Genomic DNA, 15,116 nt, shown 5'->3' with positions numbered 1-15,116 from the left:
CATGCTATGCCTCTTCATCTTTCCTGAACTTGGTTCTGAGTGCACTATTTTGGTATGGAATATATTTCATATGTATTCCTTGTCACCTCACTGATATTTCAAAGTATATTCTCACATTGAACAAAAGCAAATGAAATACATATGTTATCTATTTGGAACAGGTGCAGATTAAAGGAGCTGATGGAGCTGTGGCAGGGGAAAATATGGCTCTTGGCTACTGCCCTCAGGAGAATGCACTCTGGTCCAACCTGACCATGAAAGAACATTTGGAGATTTTTGCAGCTGTAAAAGGGATCAGGAAAGATGATGCTATTATGGCCATTAATCGGTATGGACAAAGAGCCCTGTTTAATAATTAGATCCCTGCCACCAGATTTATTATTAATAGAAGTCAGTTTGTACATTCAAAACTGAAATATATTAATTATTGTAAGTTATTAAGTGGTTATTTTTAGTTTTGACTATTCTGTTTTGGCTATTGAACATCACAATTAAAATTTCACATATGATCCAATATTATAATGGAATGTCTTTTATTTTCTTAATATGTTTATCATTGGAGAATATATCAAACATTGTAAATTCTGTTTTGTTTTTAGAATATCTCAAGCTCTAGAATTCCGAGGGCATTTAAAGAAGGCAATAAAGACTTTAGGAGCTGGATTAACCAGAAAAGTAAGTTCAACATTTTGTTATTCTGGTACTAATGGACAAATACTAAACATTTGGTAGCAGCATCAGGAACAATTGAGTTGCTGTTCTTTGTTATTTCCCCCTTATTTCTCTCAGCCATTCTACTGCTTGATATTTTGCATTATGTGATCTCTTTTTGAGTGTGAAAAAGTCCAGTATGTTGGTGCTGTTTGAAAGCAAATTTCAATAAGATGGTAGCAAAGAGAGAATGCCTAATACAGTATGGCGGCACTAATGGCATGGACAGCCATGCTTGGAATCCGCATTCCATGAACCTGGAAACCTGGATTCAGTCTTTGTTAAGCATCAAACCTTATAATATGGCACATGACTGCCTTATATTTTGCTTGGAAATATTACATTTTTAAATCTGTTTGACAGTGGGAATAATGAGATGAGCTGATGGACCCAGACCATCTAGTTAAACAATACTAACATATTAAACATTGACTTTGCTTAACACGTGTTCTGTTCTGCATAGCATGCAATTAAAAATTATTGATGGGGAAATTATCCTCTAGTATGCTCAAAAATCCATTTAACTTGATTCATGCATGCTGTAAAATATTTCAAATTTTGGTATATTTCTGTAGGAGAATTAAACATGGCACGAAATGTGAAATCATATTTCATTATTTTGTTTTGTCAAGGTGATTTTAGCTGTCCAGAACAAACTGTGAAAGATGAGGAATGTTAATATTAGGATTTAATAGAGTGCTGAGGCATAATTAACATTTTTAATTTCTTGATGCTGTTTATGTGTTTTCAACGTAAGGTATCTGCATTCATTATTAATAAAAACTTTATTCATCCTGGTCCATGATAATTTCATGTAAAACTAACAAGATCTTTTGACATTTTCTGGTTGGTTGATTGAAGCCTACTGAACATTTTAGCAGTCTTTTTTTCTAACATATTCCTATCAAGGGTGGGTTCCTACTTAACTTGTTGGTTCGCATTGCAGTATTTTGCATGCACACGCATGCTCTGTTCACATGTGTGCATATTCCATCATCCAATTTGGTTTCCATGCATGCTCAGTAGCTGGAATCGGCCGAAACACAGCTGAGGAATTGATCATCTATGCTTTGGGTGAAGGAATAAGGTTAAGTATTAACCCAGGGATAGGTGGGAGGGCTCTTTTTCAAGCTGCAAAAGTGCAAAAGCCATCATGAAAAAGAGAATTTCACAAAAAAATCATGAAAAAAGATGGTGGTGCTTACTGACCAGCACTGACTGAACCAGATCCATGATCCATCACATCACCAGTGGATTTGGTCCAAACTGGGAAGAACCCACCCCTAATTCCTATGGAGCTTTACAGATTCAAAAATGTAGAGCAATGCAGAGCACTTTATAAATATCTTTTTAAAATTATGTCTTCACATTTCTGTTTTGTGTTTATATGAAATATTGTGATTTCTAAGATAAGATTCCTGTTCTACATTTTAGCTGTGCTTTGCTCTGAGTGTGTTGGGTAATCCCACTCTGATGCTTTTGGATGAACCAACCACAGGCCTGGATCCAAAAGGGAAGCGCCAGGTGTGGTAAGTGACTCAGGGATTTACCCTATAAATCGAAATTGCACTCTTATAAAAAATACAGATATTCATTCTCCCCATTTCCCTACTCCCCTTTTCTTTTAATTCTATTGTATAGGGTGGTGAGATTTTCTACAAATAATATCTAACTCCTATGATTACTTCTTACACCTGAATACAGAGAAAGCATCTAACAATATTACAAGAGAAAATACTTCCAATTCATACCTCTAGAACATGGATATTAAACTTGACCATGTCACATGATATATTGTGATGTATCATGATATTTTCAACATTTGCAGAGCTGGAGTGGGTGTGGCTACACCTGATGCATCCAGCCTATGGGTTGCCAGTTTGCCAGGTGTACCTCAGCCACTGTTGGAAAATATTATGTTCCTATCCTCCTTCACTGAGAAAACATATGGACTACATATCTCAATCAGGGGAAATTAATAGATGCAATTTACATTGACTTCTGTAAAGCCTTCGACTCAGTGGTTCATGACAAACTACTTTTAAAACTCAAATACTATGGCATCTTAAGATCCCTCCTTAGTTGGATAACTGTGTTCCTATCAAACAGACAACAAGTTGTCAAAATAGGGAGTGCCATATCTAATCCTGTTCCAGTTAAGAGCGGTGTACCCCAAGGCAGCATATGTGGACCCTTCCAGCATATGTGGACTCTTCATACTCTATATAAATGACTTTTGTAATCATGTTACAAGCAACTGCATTCTCTTCGCCCACAATGTAAAACTTTTCAACACCACCAATAACCCAGCTACTCTCCAAAAAGACCTTGACTATGCATCTGAATGGTCAAACATCTGGCAACTCCAAGTTTCAACCAAAAAATGCTCTGTCCTACTCATTGGCAAAAAGAATCAGAACACCAAATACAAGCTGAATAAACAAGACCTTACAGACAACCCTCACTCTGTAAAAGACCTTGGAATACTCATATCAAATGGCCTAACTGCCAAAGCCCACTGCAACAAGATCGCCAAAAAGGCTTCAAGAGTTGTTAACCTAATCCTACTTAGCTTTTGCTCTGGTAATCTCACACTAATAACCAGAGCATACAAATACAATCCTTGAATACAGCTCATCTGTCTGGAATCCACACCGCATTTCAGACATAAACACTCTAGAAAATGTCCAGATATACTTTAGTAGAAGAGCCCTCTACTCCTCTACTCACAACAGAATACCCTATGCAACTAGACTTACAATCCTAGGTTTAGAAAGTTTAGAACTACATTGCCTTAAACATGACCTAAGCATAGCCCATAAAATCATCTGCTACAACGTCCTTCTTGTCAACTACTACTTCAGCTTCAACTACAAGAACACAAGAACACACAACAGATACAAACTTAAAGTAAACCGCTCTAAACTAGACTGCAGGAAATACGACTTTAGTAACCCAATAGTTGATGCATGGAGCTCACTACCAGACTCTGTAGTATCATCACCAAACCCCCAAAACTTTACCCTTTGACTGTTGACCTCTCCCAATTCCTAAGAGGTCAGTAAGGGGTGTGCATAAGTGCACCAGAGTGCCTTCTGTCCCCTGTCCTAATGTTTCTCTTTTACTAGTATCATATATATAAATATTATTATTATATCTCTGTATACCACCAATACATACTGTACTTGACAAAATAAAATAAATAAACAAACAAACAAATAAAAAATATCTGTGCAGATAAAGAATCTGACTCATGCTGAGGAAAACTGGTTTCCTCCTAAATGGCAGATTCTCTTCCATCTTCTCATGATCCCAAAGATCAAAAGAGAAAACTCTTGTGTCTCCCTTGAGAAGACTTTAGTCATTTTCCATGGTGGGGGGTGGGTAAGAAGGAAAAGATGCAGGTTTTCTTACCCCTCTTTACAATTCCTTCATACAAATTAATTTGGGATTAGATGGGGGTATTTTTCCTTCCGCCATAGAAGATGCGCCTGTCAGTTATGCAGGATCAGAACAGAAAGAAAAAGGCTGAAGCAGGCCTTTGGAGCTGCTTCAAAGTTGCTTAAACTTTGAAGTTTGAAGTTTGCCTTCCATCCCCTGTCCTATAGTCTGGAGGACAGAAGGAAAAGGGGGGACATGATCGAAACATTTAAATATATTAAAGGGTTAAATAAGGTCCAGGAGGGAAGTGTATTTAATAGGAAAGTGAACACAAGAACAAGGGGACACAATCTGAAGTTAGTTGGGGGAAAGATCAAAAGCAACATGAGAAAATATTATTTTACTGAAAGAGTAGTAGATCCTTGGAACAAACTTCCAGCAGACGTGGTAGATAAATCCACAGTAACTGAATTTAAACATGCCTGGGATAAACATATATCCATCCTAAGATAAAACACAGGACATAGTATAAGGGCAGACTAGATGGACCATGAGGTCTTTTTCTGCCGTCAGACTTATATGTTTCTATGTTTCTATTGCTCTCCTATATCTCCTATACCTTTCTTCTGTTCCTATATCTCTTCTTCTATTCTTTCATTGATATGTTCTATTACTATATCTTCTTTTCTATTCTTTCTTAGATATATTTTACTATGAGTATCTCCTCTATAACCTTCATCGTGTATTTTACTATGTGTGTGTGTGTGTATATATATATATATTTGTTTTCGTAGATTTTCACGGGTATATGTATGTAGATTGTTCTGAGTTCGGGTTTTGCCCTGTGTAATATTTTGCATGTCTATGCGACGTTTTGGTGAAATGTGATTTCACCGAAACGTCACATAGACATGCAAAATATTACACAGGGCAAAACCCGAACTCAGAACAATCTAACTAACTAACTAACTAACTAACTAACTAACTAACTAACTAACTAACTAACTAACTAACTAACTAACTAAATAAATAAATAAATAAATAAATAAATAAATAAATAAATAAATAAATAAATAAATAAATAAATAAATAAATACTCAGCCATTTGTTGTCAACAGGAGAGCAATTCACGCTATGCTGCAGGAGAAGGATGAAGGAGTCATTTTGACAACTCACCACATGGAGGAAGCAGAGGTGCTGTGTGATCGAGTAGCTATCATGGTGTCTGGACAACTCAGGTGGGTTTCTTTAAATGTTACACCTATGTAACAGACTATCCAAATAGAGAAAGTATAGATAAAATCCAAAAAGAGAATTGCATGAAGCAAAGTGAATGAAGTATAGTTCTTGTTCTGCTTCTATTTTTTAATTCAAGGAAACTTATTTATTTTATTTATTTATTTATTTATTTATTTTGTCCAATACACAATGAGGGTTTTAGTGGGTATATATACACATAGTAAAATACATGATGAAGGTTATAGAGAGAATACTCATAGTAAAATATGTCAATGAATGAATAGAAAAGAAGGTATAGTAATAGAACATATCAAAGCTTGTTTTCTTCTGTTGGTGATATCAATATGTTTTCTAGTAGCAATTGCTTAAGTAGCAATTTTCTATTTCCAAGTGGGTTGTGAGGACACAAAGACAAATGCTGAAACTGAATGAGTTTCATGGGAGTTCAGATGATTCCACAATAGACTAGAGAAGATATCATGGATATTACACAAATACCACATCACATAGAGAAAAATCATATATGGGCAATGGTAACAGATGTCCTATGCATGTTTGATACAGATAGCAGGTGCTCTGGGGTGAAGTGGGTTTTTTTGTTATGGGCAAAGAACTTCCACATGAACAAATGCCCAAACTGGGCCAAAGTATGCCTTCACCTTGAATAATAATTACTTAAGTAAAGCCACTTCCCATTGGGAGAGCCCACGAGATCCGATGACTTCATTTGAATGCATGGGAAAGGGCAGCTGCATGAAATACTAGTGGAAATAAACTACATTTCAAAATAGAATTCACAAATACCATCAGTGTCACATCCCAACCCTGGCAGCAGCCATTTAGTTGCCCATGATCTGCTTGTTGGAAGTCAGGAAGAAGTGGGAAAGAGCTAATTGCTGAACAACCCATAATTGTTGCTTAACAATGGCAACAGGGAGTACAGGAATTGCTGTACTAAGCAATAAGGTCAGATGGCATCTTGCTTTACAACCATATTTCTTAGCAATAGAAATTCCAGTCCCAATGCCTGCTGTTAAGCCAGGACTATCTATGTCTGAATGGTATATGATAATCCTTTCTTTCTGCAGGTGCCTTGGTTCAATTCAGTATTTGAAAAGCAAATTTGGGAAAAATTACTTGTTGCAAATAAAAGTAAAGGGAGTAGAACAAGGAGAACTTGTGAATACTGAGATTCTAAAGATTTTCCCACAAGCAGCACGTCAAGAAAGGTAACAACTCTGCAGTTTAAAAAAATGTTTCAATTCTTCCTTATTAATTAGTACATTCCATATTATTCTGATAGTGACGTTTTTTTTCTTTTTTTTTCTTTTGGGATGTGTCAAATTAACCAGCTGAATATGGCTTTCATCTGTTGCCTATGTTGAATCAGCCTTTGATTAAAGAGCTAATTTAGCCTTATTTATTTTATTTTGCATTTTGTAAGCTGAATTAAGACTCTCACATGAAGCTGTTTTCTGAAATTACTATCAACTACTATATATTAGGAGAGTTTTAAGTAAATGGAAGTGTAAATGTTCCTTTCTCTCAACCTCACATTAAACAGGAAGTTTTAATATTGTGGAAAACTCATTTACCTGGGTACTGTCATGACCCAGGTGGTCACGGTTAGGCAGACCTCCAGAGAGTTCTCTATTTTTCTTCAGAGTGGTTAAATAAAATGGCCCTCCATCGACCAATAAGACCACCAGAGGCGGGTTGCTCTTACCTGAATACCGGTGTGCTGCACATGCATCATGATGAAGCACATCCACATTCCCACCACGTGATTTTGCTTCTGCACATGCACAGGAAGCAAACAAAATGCTGAATTCACACATGCACATGTGTCCCCTTGTAAGATTTTGCTTCCACGCATGCACAGGAAGCAAAATAAAGTGATTTTTTTTAAAAAAAACAGATGACGGAACACGATGGACTGGTGAAGACCCCACCGGAGCCATCATGTGCAAATTGCACAATCCATGGACTGCTACTGGAATGGAGTGCCGGGGTGTACTGGTAACAACCCACCCCTGGCTGCTCCACCCTCAGTCCCCCAAACAACAGCCCCTACATTACCCGGCAAGTCCAGAAACAAAAATCCAGACATAAAACAAAGGCAGATTTAAAGGCAAAGACTTCAGGGCTCAGGCAAGACAAAAACAGTTCCCAAAACAAGGCAAAGCAGTCTTCAAAGCAAGGCAAAAACACTCCTCAAAGCAAGGCAAAAGGTGAGAGTCAAAGCCTGGAGAATGCAATTTAAAAAACCCAACATTTGTTCCTGGCAAAAGCCCTTCCTTTCAGCATCTCCTTAAATTCCACTCTCCAGGTGAACTTCATGAGGAGGGTCGGGGTGCCCTTCTCCAAAGTAGTTAGTTCACCCTGGGCTGACTCTGCCTCTATTCTCCATCCTCGGGGATTGAGTGGGGGAGGCATTTGCATTACAGCATTCCTGTCAAACAGACAACAAGTGGTCAAAATAGGAAGCACCATATCCACCCCCGTCCCAGTTAAAAGCGGTGTTCACCAAGGTAGTGTCCTGGGACCAACGCTCTTCATTCTCTACATCAATGACCTTTGCGATTACATCACAAGCAACTGTGCCCTCTTCACCGATGATGTAAAACTCTTCAACACCACCGATAACACAACTACTCTCCAAAAAGACCTTGACGCTGTTTCTGAGTGGTCTAACACATGGCAACTCCAAATCTCAACTAGCAAATGCTCTGTCCTACACATTGGGAAGAAGAATCTGAACTCCAAATACGAACTGAATAATCAAATTATCACAGATAATCCCCATTCGGTTAAAGACCTTGGTATACTAATAACAAAAGATTTAAGTGCCAAAGCCCACTGCAACAATATAGCCAAGAAGGCTTCAAGAGTTGTAAACCTAATCCTACGTAGCTTCTGCTCTGGCAATCTCACACTGCTTACCAGAGCTTACAAAACTTTTGCCAGACTCATCCTCAAATACAGCTCATCTGTTTGGAACCCATATCTCATCTCAGACATTAACACCCTTGAAAATGTCCAAAGATACTTCACCAGAAGAGCCCTTCACTCCTCCACTCAAAATAGAATACCCTATGAGACTAGACTTTCAATCCTAGGCCTAGAAAGTTTAGAACTAAGACGCCTTAAACAAGATCTAAGTATTGCCCACAAGATCATATGCTGCAACGTCCTGCCTGTCGGTGGCTACTTCAGCTTCAACTACAACAACACAAGAGCACACAACAGATTTAAACTTAATATTAACCGCTCCAAACTTGACTGTAAAAAATATGACTTCAGTAACCGAGTTGTCGAAGCGTGGAACTCATTACCGGACTCCATAGTGTCATCCCCAAACCCCCAATACTTTACCCTTAGATTATCTGCGGTTGACCTATCCAGATTCCTAAGAGGTCAGTAAGGGGCGAGTACAAGTGCACTAGAGTGCCTTCCGTCCCCTGTCCTATTGCTCTCCTATATCTCCTATACTTTTCCTCTATTCCTATATCTTCTTTTCTATTATTTCTTAGATATATTTTACTATGAGTATCTCCTCTATAACCTTCATCATGTATTTTACTATGTGTATATTGATATATACCCACCCACTAAAACCCTCATTGTGTATTGGACAAAATAAATAAATAAAATAAATAAATCTTCACTGCTCCTCTGCTCTGCTGCCTGTCCTTTCTATCTCCTTCCTCTTCCTCGGGCACCCTCTCTTCCTCCCTGCGTATTCTTCCAAAGCCCAAGGGACCCAGGACTGCCTCATCTTTGCTTACAGGTAATTCCTCATGGGCCATAGAGATTGTACCATTTCCTTCCATAGGCCCAGGGTCCCCCTCCTGCACCACCTCAGACCCTGCTCTGATGGGGCCATGACAGGGATGCCATTTCCTTGCCAGATGAGGCATCTTACATGCAGATTCTATCTCAAATAAACAGTCATAACTCCACCCCAAAATATTGCCATGGGCTTATTCCTTATATTCCCTTCCTTGCCAACTTTTCTTTTTCAGTACAAGTTGCCTTGGTTACTGTATGTTAGCATTTTGTGTTAATTTAATAACTAATGATTGGTTTCCCTTCCTCTTAGGATATCCACATTGTTGGCCTATAAGATCCCAATGGAAGATGCCCTGCCTCTTTCTAGAGCCTTTGCCATGCTAGAAGATGGTAGGTTGGAATAAATTTTTCAATTATTTGTAAGGGCCTGCAGACTGCCTGGCAGTTAGAACAGGGGCAACCACCCACAATGAACAGTCTTCAGTATGAGTTTCTCAAAAAGGGTAATAAAAAAGAGTGATTTTCCATGTCAAAAACATACTTTGAATGAGGCACTAAGTTAACTCTTAAAAATCTGTCTAGATGCTATCACACTGAGTAAAGAGATATATGTTGGATAGAAAAAGTAATTATGAAAAGAGGAAGGAAAGCAAATTATCACCTAAGTTAGGGGTAAACCAATCAGTTATAACTGACTTTCTATTTTATTTACACAGCTAAACAACGCTTCAGCCTTGAAGAGTACAGCTTTTCTTTGAACACTTTGGAACAGGTAATGGCTTAGATATTCAAATAATATAGTGGTGCTTTTAGTGAGAAAGTACTCTCTTACATACTAGAATTAAAAAAAGTTGGTCTATAAGATATATTGACTATTTGGGAGTAGGAGATGACTGAAATAATTGTAAGACTTATTTTAAATTTTTAAAAGGCCAAGGGGAAAATTTGCTACTCATAAAACATTTTAAACTAGCAGCCTTATCTAGGTTAAGGGAGGATCTTAAGACCTATGGTACCTTTGTAGCGAGAAACATCAGATGCATCCTTGGAAAAAAGAAAATATTTTAATGCTTTAACTTTGCATAGATAAATTTACCTTTGTGTTTCCACTTCAAGCAAAACACAGAGATAAGATGCTATAATCCATTGTGCAACAATTTTATATTCTCACATGTGCCTAGATAGAAACCAGAATCAATGCTAGTAGTTTATAAAGCTAATGTACTGTACGTTCAATTCCTTTATAGTTATTGATTTATTGCATTGTTCAGGTATTCCTGGAACTGTGTAAAGAACATGAGCGAGATTATCTTGAATTGGCTCCAATGTTTGAATGGAGAGAATTGTAGCACAAACAAGATAATTGAAAGACTAATCAACAACCAAGGGAAACACCAGTTTCTTCCTCCAGCAAAAATGAAGGACAAATAGGTTGAACACTCTAGGGAATGTTGCGTCTGGACATCTGATGGATAAAAGATATTCTGTAGTCTTCTGTATGTTTAACAAGTATGTCAATTTGTCTGTTAGATTAACCCTCATATTGATCATGTCTAAAGATATAGCATTTCTTAATATTTCACAACGAGAGGCAAAATGAATGTTTCTGCACTATTTTGTTTTTCATGAGAAAAACTGGAAATGGAAATATATATATTTAATATATGTATTGTTTATAGCCTAGCACACAAACATTTATAGATGGGATATTTTTCTCAGAATCTGTTAATATTTCTAATTCAGATAATAATTCAATGTATACCCAGTGTTTATTGGGTGGATATATAAACAGCCATACTCTAAATATACAGTACTGTATATACTCTATATTCCATACTCTAAATATTGCTGCCAACCTCATCTTCCATTTTAAGAAATAATAATATAGCTGTATATCATCACATATTGTTTGTCAATCTGCTTCTTGTGAAATGACTAGAAAAACAAGATAACAGGCTTTTTAATAAGAGAAATCCCCATATACCACAATTTGGCAGGAAAAATATACTGTTCTATCTAAGGGATTATTTTATGTTGTCTTTATAGATTTAAAACCAGCCTTGGATTCCATTCTCTGTGATACGTCTCAAAGGAATCTGAAAAGATCTCAAAAGATTATTGGGGGATTCTAATTGAATAAACAGTGGAAGTGGATGTTTCACTTCAGATTAGAAGTAATAACAGGGATAATTTTCTTCCTCATCTTATGGAAGGGAGGACTTAAGGAAGACTGCATATTTACATAGACTTTGCCTAATTTTTATATTTTATATTAGGAATTATCAAAAAAGAGCATTACTGATTTAAAGCAGTTTTGTCACATATAGACATATTTATTAGCACCGACTGGGTAGAAGATATTATGTGCTTTATCTCTTTGTAAGGAGAACAGTCTATTGATAAATTACCAGAAGACAAAGTTACAGTTTTCAAACTATTATGCGCACACAAAATCGGTAACTAAATAGAGACAATATTCTTGTAAAAAATAACTGCATTTAAAGAAACACAGTAACTCAAGAAACTAAACAGTTATGCTTAAAAATTTAGTACAGTTTAGAGAGGAGGTGTTATTCCAATTGTTTTACATGCTATTGAGATTTATAACTAAGTGTATGGCCTCAAAAGTACCCATACATCGATACGGACTTTGGTCCATTGATGATAACACAGACTAAATTTTAACAGATTTAGTATCTAGTATGCCTTTAATTGAATTCTTGTGTCTTAATTGTTGGATAAATGTAATGTTTTCTTCAGTTATCTTAGTGCTAATTCTAATACTATTGGAGAAAAATTCTAATACAAATCTTAATGTGGTTGTAATTTTTATGGGGATAGAGATAGGGAAAAATACACAAAACAAAGAGAACAATATAAAATGTTAAAAGGATTTAATTTTTCATTACTACTAAGCACAAAAAATCCTATGACTCCCCTTTCTACATATCAAGCACTACTATTAATCTCATCATGACTGTATGACTGTAACATTGTTGCTTGTATCCTTATAATTTATATTGACTGGTTCCTAATGTGATTGGATTGCTTATTTGTACCTGGACTATCATTAAGCTGGGGTGGCGCATCAGGTAGAGTGCTGTACTGCAGGCCGCTGAAACTGACTGTAGATCTGTAGGTCAGCGGTTCAAATCTCATCACCGGCTCAAGGTTGACTCAGCCTTCCATCCTTCTGAGGTGGGTAAAATGAGGATCTGGATTGTGGGGGCAATAGGCTGGCTCTGTTAAAAAGTGCTATTGCTAACACATTGTAAGCCGTCCTGAGTCTAAGGAGAAGGGCAGCGTAAAAATTGAATAAATAATTAAGTGTTGTACCTTATGATTCTTGATGAACTTATCTTTTTTTTTTAATGTACATTGACGGCATGTGCACCAAGACAAATTCATTGTGTATACAATCATACTTGGCCAATAAAATTCAATTCTATTCTATTCTATATATTCTGACATCAAAGCCCTATAGATAGGCGCTCCGTTTGGTCTCCTATCTGCATTATTTGAGAACAAATTCAGCCATGTTGCTTGTGAAAGTTTTTTCTAGTCCTCCATCTTGGATGTGGGAAATCAAATATATTGCATACATACCTTTAATATGGTCACAATACAAGATGGGTGATATTTTTATTGAAAGATAAATTTGCAGCGAAATTTACTCTTTCCCTATTAGATTGTAAAGACTAATACATATAATCATGAAAGTTTTTACTGGATGGCAAAGAAGCTGAAGTTTATAATAATATTGTATCATTACTGAACATTATATGGAAAATAACTTGTTTAACTAATAGCTACTTTGTATGTTATTGAAATGCTACAGAGTTATTTCTTTAAACACAATTTATGTACCATTTGTTTCAAACTGCACTTTAATTTTCTTGCCCTAGAATTAGAAAAATTGCCTTAAAATTTAGAATTAGTTAAAAATACAGTCAAAAGATTGCTATCCTCATAAATACTTTACATTAGCTCTTATCCTGTTGTATCCTATGTTATGTTATCTTATACATTTAACTACTATATTTCATGTTTCATTTATATGTCAACTTGGTTCCTAATCCAAATATTGTTGTTGGATGCATCATCAGAGCTTAAACTCTGTATTAAGACTTTTTAAAGAAGGCAACTTGGTGGTTAGATGAATTTATTTAATTTTATTTATTTATTTTGTCCAATACACAATGAGGGTTTTAGTGGGTATATATCAATATACACATAGTAAAATACATGATGAAGGTTATAGAGGAGATACTCATAGTAAAATATATCTAAGAAATAATAGAAAAGAAGATATAGGAATAGAATGTATCAATGAAAGAATAGAAGAAGAGATATAGGAATAGAGGAAAGGTATAGGAGATATAGAAGAGCAATAGGACAGGGGACGGAAGGCACTCTAGTGCACTTGTACTCGCCCCTTACTGACCTCTTAGGAATCTGGATAGGTCAACTGTAGATAATCTAAGGGTAAAGTGTTGGAGGTTTGGGGATGACACTATGGAATCCGGTAATGAGTTCCACGCTTCGACAACTCAGTTACTGAAGTCATATTTTTTACAGTCAAGTTTGTAGCGGTTAATATTAAGTTTAAATCTGTTGTGTGCTCTTGTGTTGTTGTGGTTGAAGCTGAAATAGTCGCCGACAGGCAGGATGTTGCAGCATATGATCCCAAATTCCCAACAGCAATTCAAGAGTTCCTGAGATTTTCTGGCCATTAGAAATGTATGATAGCAAATGCAAGGAACCTTAGGTAATAATTACTCAGATTTGCGTCGGACACAAAATGAACACTCAGACACCGAGCTGGGTAATAAAGGGTCACTTTATTAACATATTTATGAAGAAAGCTGCAGAGGTCACTAAATGGGGCAGAATTTCCCCAATACAACATACTTGGGTAACTAATGGCCGTAACTCCTTGCCTGGGCAGTGCGAGGCTATGTCCGGCCTGTGCCCAGCCATGTAAGCCATGCCTCAAGTGTGTGGAAAGGTTCACTCCCATGACCTGGGACTGGAAATGATGTAAGTGAGCCCCAAGGATACCCTCTTTCCATCACTCTGGCCGGATAGGCAGCATGAGTTGTGTAATGGGGGAGCCCATCATCTTCCAAAAGATGCCCAAGGGATAACACAGTTGCTCCTGATACCCTTTCCGGCCCGTTTCTGCTACTGTGGATTTACCAACCATGTCTGCTGGAAGTTTGTTCCAAGCATCTCCTACTCTTTCAGTAAAATAGTATTTTCTCACGTTGCTTCTTTCTCCCAACTATCTCAGACTCTGCCCCCTTGTTCTTGTGTTCACTTTCCTATTAAAAACACTTCCCTCCTGAACCTGATTTAATCCTTTAACATATTTAAATGTTTCGATCATGTCCCCCCTTTCCCTTCTGTCCTCCAGAGTATGCAGATTGGGTTCATTAAGTCTTTCCTGATAAGTTTTATGCTTAAGACCTTCCACAATTTTTGTAGCCCATCTTTAGACCCGTTCAATTTTAGCAATATCTTTTTGTAGGTGAGGTCTCCAGAACTGAACACAGTATTCCAAATGTGGTCTCATCAGCGCTCTATACAGTGGGATCACAATCTCACTCTTCCTGCTTTTATACCTCTAGCTATGCAGCCAAGCATTCTACTTGCTTTCCCTACCACCTGACTGCACTGTTCACCCATTTTGAGTGTGTCAGAAATCACTACCCCTAAATCCTTCTCTTCTGAAGATACATTCCAGGTACATTCAAACACATGCCATGGGGCTAGAGTCTAGTGGCCCCAAGCCTGGTGGCATACATGGCCCCTAAGACTCTTGCGGAAAGGTGGAGGCAGTATGAATCTCTGGGAGGATCTGATTCCAGAGGGCCAAGGCCCCACAGAGAAGCCTCTTCCCCTCTTCCCCATCTGGTGAGGCTTAGGGGAAGAGCCTTTTCTGTGATGGCCCCGGCTTTATGGAACGAGCTCCCCTACCAAGATTTGTACTG

General features: G+C 37.3%; 1 protein-coding gene across 4 annotated transcripts in view; it reads left to right on the top strand.

Moving 5' to 3' along the window:
- LOC139161325 (ABC-type organic anion transporter ABCA8-like) overlaps nucleotides 1-12,576 on the top strand; it is a 95,349-nt gene extending 82,773 nt beyond the window's left edge. For 3 of the 4 annotated variants that reach the window (XM_070740304.1, XM_070740303.1, XM_070740305.1), the window contains 8 exons: nucleotides 162-328; nucleotides 600-675; nucleotides 2,146-2,240; nucleotides 5,211-5,330; nucleotides 6,420-6,560; nucleotides 9,434-9,513; nucleotides 9,840-9,895; nucleotides 10,395-12,576. In XM_070740304.1, coding sequence (XP_070596405.1) covers nucleotides 162-328; nucleotides 600-675; nucleotides 2,146-2,240; nucleotides 5,211-5,330; nucleotides 6,420-6,560; nucleotides 9,434-9,513; nucleotides 9,840-9,895; nucleotides 10,395-10,472 — 813 coding nt within the window. In that variant the 3' untranslated portion in view covers nucleotides 10,473-12,576. The remainder of the gene's footprint in view (nucleotides 1-161; nucleotides 329-599; nucleotides 676-2,145; nucleotides 2,241-5,210; nucleotides 5,331-6,419; nucleotides 6,561-9,433; nucleotides 9,514-9,839; nucleotides 9,896-10,394) is intronic. The other variant, XR_011558093.1, reaches the window with a different exon arrangement.
- The last annotated feature ends 2,540 nt before the right edge of the window (nucleotides 12,577-15,116 follow it).

This window comes from Erythrolamprus reginae, chromosome 2, assembly GCF_031021105.1.
Source record: "Erythrolamprus reginae isolate rEryReg1 chromosome 2, rEryReg1.hap1, whole genome shotgun sequence".
NCBI lineage: Eukaryota > Metazoa > Chordata > Lepidosauria > Squamata > Dipsadidae > Erythrolamprus > Erythrolamprus reginae.
This window is presented reverse-complemented; position numbering and strand designations above follow the sequence as displayed.